Raw genomic sequence first — 5,459 nt, 5'->3', positions numbered from 1 at the left:
GAGGGGTCACACTGAGTCAGATCCCACTTTACCGCAGTGAGTTCGGTTTTTAGTTTTTTACATATTGTTCCATAGGGTTTTCATTGGCTAATTTTTTTTTTTTTTTTTGGTTTAGCCTCTAGTTAGTGGTTTACCCTCAATTCCCAACCCACCTCTGGTAATCATCAAAGAATATTTCTCTTTTTTTGTGAAAACTTTTACTTGATTTTCACAATAGTATGCTTGTACAATATTTGTCCTATTGTGAGTGATTAATTTCACTCAGCATAATGGCCTCTAAATTCATCCATACTATAAAATAGCAGATTATTTTGCTCTTTTTGTAACTCAGAATTGAGTACCTACAGGATTTACCTTCCTCTGGTATGACCTCATTACTGTAACTAAAGAAAACTTGGATTCCAAACAGGAGCACATCTACAGGAGCAAGGACCAGGACTTCAATATATATTTTGGGGGACACAGTACAACACACAAAACTCCACCCTTGGACCTCCCCAAATTTCCTGTCCTTCACACATGCAAATCATGTGGGAAAACCTGAAAGAGCAAATATCTAACCTGTGTTTTATTTAGTGGTGGGTGAGTACGACTGCCAAAGTGAATGAGAGGTAGGCATTTGTATCAATTGGCTTGTCCTAGAAATTTCCTTATCTGTCCCTCAGGATATTACTATTGTTCTCTCAATTCCTATGCAGTTGCAAATTAAATTCACTGTGCTGCCCTTTTCATTCCTTCAGTACCACAATCATTACTTACTATAATGAAGAAGAAGGAGAAAGGCAAGGAAAATGAAAGTATTTATCCAATGTAGCGTAGTGCCTAAGGCACCTGACTGCTAACCAGAAGTCTGGCGGTTCAAACCCACCAGCCATTCCTTGGAAGGAAGATTGGGCAATCTACTTCTGCAGTGATACTCCCTTGGAAACCCAAGGAGAAGTCTATGAGTCAGATCCGACTCGATGGCAGTGAGTTTTGTTTTTTAGTAAATAGTAAAACTGATATTAACTTTTAATTTTCATAGTGTTTAATCACAATAACCATATATATATATATATATATATATATATATATACTCACTGCTATTGAGTCAAATCCAACTTGTAGTGCCCCCCCCACCTTAGCTTCCGAAGACAGTATCTCTAAGGAAGTAGATTACAGAGTCTTCCTACCGAAGAATTTGAACCACCAGCCTTCTGGTTAGCAGTCAAATGCCTTAGGCTCTATGCCAGGTGAGTATATTTATGTGGATATATTTAACCATATTTTGAGAGGTTAAGGGACTGAGTCATAGAAGTTTAAATAACTTGACCAACTGCGTGCACGTATTGAGGTTGTTGAATTCAAATCAAACTCTATGATGAGTATGTTGTTGTTGTTATGTGCCGTCAAGTCAGACCTGACTCATAGTGACCCCTCCTTGGGTTTCCGAGGCGGTATCACTACGGGAGTAGATTGCCCCATCTCCGTTCCGAGAAGTGGCTGGTGGGTATGAACCGCCAGCCTTCTGGTTAGCAGTCATGTGCCTTAGGCACTACGCTACCAGAGCTCCCATGATAAGTATATGTTTTATGAATTAATAGAACCAGGACAAATCTGATTTAACAACTCCCTACCAATGCTACTAAGTCCCTTCTACTCCTTATAGAAAAACACTGTGTTTTTTCTTCTACTTTGTATTTCAATTGCCTTTCTTTTTCAAAGACCCCTTTTGAAAAAGGGGTTAACCTTTGGGTAAATTTTCTTCTAAACTCTCTTCCAATCTGATCTGAGATTTAGGAAAGCAATAATAAAATCCTTTTAAAAAGGACAGATCTATAAACTGAAGGGACAGGAACAAGGGTGGTGGAGTAGAAGGGAATCACATACTCATGACGTGTCAGGTGAAAAGAACTTATTAAAAACTAACAGCAGTACTCTGCAGGACTTTGGAGAAACTCCTCGTTTTCAGTTTTGTTTTTGTTTAAAGTACATGACCACTAAGGATGACAAAGTGTGTGTTTTCTCAACAAAGCCTGGTACTTTGCTTCACTTTCCTGAATCAAAGTCAGAGAAGCCCAAAGTACTCAGCAGATAAGATGTCACTTTCAGGCCTCTTGAGGAGAGGAGGAAAAAAGAGAAAGGAAAGAAAAGAGGGAGAAAATACAAGAAAAAGAAAAGAAAAAAGATACCAACTTGATTGGCACACAAGAAGTACAAAAAACACTCCATGTCTGTCAGGAATTATACAGGCATCAGATACTCTTAATTTCGTTTGCTCTGCCCCTTGCAGATTTCATTGCCATATAAACTTGTCTTTGACAAGAGTCCAGGATGCCTCAGACCAATACCCTTTCTCAGTGGATTACTCAGGGGCTTCTGATTTACAATAGGGAGAAATAAAGGGTCCAAAGTATTTTTAAAGAGTCTCTCCTCTTTTAATTTCTGGACTACAGGAATTTAAATTCCCAGATTAGTGTTACGGCTGATGTGAGAATTAAGTTTAAGGAAATTTCTTATTTTATTTATTTATTTTTTACTGCCCAATGATGCTGTTCTTTTTTTTTTTTTTTAATTTTGTTGTGATTTGAGTGAAAGTATGCAGAGCAAATTCCTTTCCATACAGCAGTATCTCATGACATTAACTGTAATCTCCCACAGTGCAATAGCTCTCCTCCCACTTCCTCCCTAGAGTTACCTCTTCCCTATGTCCTTCCCTCCCATGCACTCCTGCCCCCCAAGCTGCCTCCCTGTGCATACACAGCCCTTCTATTCTCCCATGATTGGTCTCTCCAAGGAGTGTATCTACCTAATGTAAATGTTCAGCTCATATGCCTCCCTTTTGTTTGGTTGGAAACCACAGGAGTGTGTTCAGTTCCAGACCTAAAGGGCAGCTGGGGGCCATAGTCTCAGGGGTTTCAAGTTAAGTAGTTTTGATACTTTACTTGGAATATGGGGGAATGAGATGTTAGAGAGAGAGAGAGATACTTAAGTGATACTTCCAAAGTACCATAAAAACTTAAAAACAAACCCACTGCCATTGAGTTGATTCTGACTCATAGTGACCCCCATTAGGTTTGCAAGGCTTTAAATCTTTATGAAAGTAAATTGCCTCATCTTGCTCTTAGGGAACAGCTTGTGAGTTTGAACTATTAACCTTCTGGTTAACACCCAAATGTCTTACCCACTACGCTACCAAACCAAACCAAACCCACTGCCATTGAGTTGATTCTGACTCATAGCAACCCCCATTGGGTTTTCCAAGGTGGTAAATCTTTATGGAAGTAGATTGCCCTGTCTTCCTTCTGCAGGCTGGCTCCTGGGTTTGAACCACCAAGCTTCTGGTTAGCAGTCAAATGCCTTAGGCACTATGCCACCAGAGCTCCTTAAATTTGTATCTATGGCCACCCTAATTTTTGTTCATCTTTTCACTGACATCGTCATTAGTCACACATGCAGCCACATAACCCCATAATAAAAAGGAAACATTCTGGTTATCCATCTCCCCACTTACCACATTCATTTCCTCCTAGATCCTTCTGAGAGTTGATTTACCTGAGAAACCAAAAAAAAAAAAAAATTCTTCCTGTCTTTTCACAGCTGAACTCACCTGGATGAAGAACACCAGGGCAGAGGTGGTGGCCTGGGCTCGGACTCCCATTGAGCTGTACTCTTGCTTCCCCAGAATCAGTCAATGAGCATCTCTTGCCTTCTTTCTGTGATCTGTGCCATGTCTTACTTCTTGACCTAGACAACTTAAAGAGAGAATTTTCTAAGCAGTAAATCAGTTTTTCTTTCTCTCTTATTCTCTGGTCTTTCTCTCTACTTTTATCCTGTGGTCTTTTCTCTCTTCTTTTATCCTGGTTTCCTTCTCTATTTCTATTTTTATGGTCTCTACATTTGCTTCCTTTTGTTTTAGTTCCTTCCCTTCTATTATTACTCCTTTCTATAATACATCTTTGACTTTCTCCCACTGCCCTCAAAAGGAAGATAAACAGGAAGGACTCTCTGTTCTCTGAATTAGGTACTTTTCTAGGCACTGGTGAGAAAACTGGCTTTGAGAAAAGTCAAAGGCAGATTGCTGGTGACCAAATATATTCTCTTCTCCATTAGAAAACAAGCAGTATTCTTGGTTCTTCACCACAGCAGTCCAGGGTGACTGTTGAAGATTGAAAGTCACCCTGACAATCTCCATTAACTCTCCCATGTGATTAGCTTCCCCCCTCTTGCTCCTTGAAACTTAGGCCCTCCCATTTGTGTTGTTGATAATCAACTCTTCTGGTTCTGGGTCATTTGTTTCTAACCATTGAGGGAGGTCTTAAAGATTGATAAATGAACTGGAAAGCCAACCCATCTTTATATAAATCAAATTTAAGGGTTAAAGTTTCCAGGTGCTCAATCCACCTCTCTGTGGCGCGTCTTACTGACAATCCATTTAATAATCATCCCTTTCATGTCCTTATAAAATACTTTATATTAAGTAACATATTACTACTTAAGAGTAAATAATTCATACAATATTAATTTGTTCTTATAGATATTTCTTAACAAATACTCAACTCCTTTTCATGTGTGCTTATTTTTCTCCCACATTTTTATTTTTTTGGGTGGCAAAATTTGTTTCTAATAGATTTCCATCAGGACAGACAAGTCAGACAGACATGTTGTTTTGTTTTAAACTAGGTTCCAAGATTTATAGATGTCTCTCTATTTCTTATCTGGTAAATTGACATTGCAATTGAAAAAAAACAAATCTTGCCACACAAGAAAATAAAATCTAAAATGAGAGTAAAAGTAAGCACAGTTGAAAAAGAATAGAATATTTTAAATAAACATATCTGCAGAAGCAAGACTGGGCAGTCTGCTTCCATAAAAATTTACCACCTCGGAAGCCCAAAGGACATCACTATGAGTTGGAATTAACTCGATGGTAGTGGGTTTGGTTTGGTTTTTGGTATAGGAACAAATGAATACTATATGAATGATTTATACTTGTAGTAATTTGTTACTTAATACAAAGTATTTCTTAAGAATATGTAAAGGGTGGTCATAAAATGGATTTCGGTTAGTATGGCACTTCACACAGAGGGTAGACTGAGCTTGTCAAAAATGATAGTTTATAAGGATGTATCTGTCTCACATAGATTAAACAAAACAAGCTTTCAGATGCTCTCTAACTCTGAACATCAAATAACACTGAGAGATTATAGAGGGGAGAATGTTGGGTGGGACCGAGGACATTTTAACAACCCTCACACAGCATGACAATGTGGGATGAGAAGGAGAAAATCATTTTTGTTTCTTAGCTAAGGAAATCAAGAAGTGGGAGGTAAGTGTGATAACAGTGAATCAAAATCTATCAGTTTCGCAACTGAATGGGTGCTTAGAGTCTTTTCTGAAAAAGCAAAGGATAAACATTGTTTTCCAAATTGCAACAGAAAGCTTGACAAGGTTGAAGGCATTTTGTAGGACAAGGAGAG

At 38.5% G+C, this 5,459-nt stretch overlaps 1 protein-coding gene across 1 annotated transcript in view; it reads right to left on the bottom strand.

The window, feature by feature from the left end:
* TMEM52B (transmembrane protein 52B) overlaps positions 1 to 3,640 on the bottom strand; it is a 9,277-nt gene extending 5,637 nt beyond the window's left edge. The window contains exon 1 of the mRNA XM_007937234.1: positions 3,590 to 3,640. Within this exon, the coding sequence (XP_007935425.1) occupies positions 3,590 to 3,640 (51 nt within the window). The remainder of the gene's footprint in view (positions 1 to 3,589) is intronic.
* Between the last annotated feature and the right edge of the window lie 1,819 nt (positions 3,641 to 5,459).

The sequence above is a fragment of the Orycteropus afer genome, unplaced genomic scaffold (assembly GCF_000298275.1).
Source record: "Orycteropus afer afer isolate SDZICR_OR568_19922 unplaced genomic scaffold, OryAfe1.0 scaffold00040, whole genome shotgun sequence".
NCBI lineage: Eukaryota > Metazoa > Chordata > Mammalia > Tubulidentata > Orycteropodidae > Orycteropus > Orycteropus afer.
This window is presented reverse-complemented; position numbering and strand designations above follow the sequence as displayed.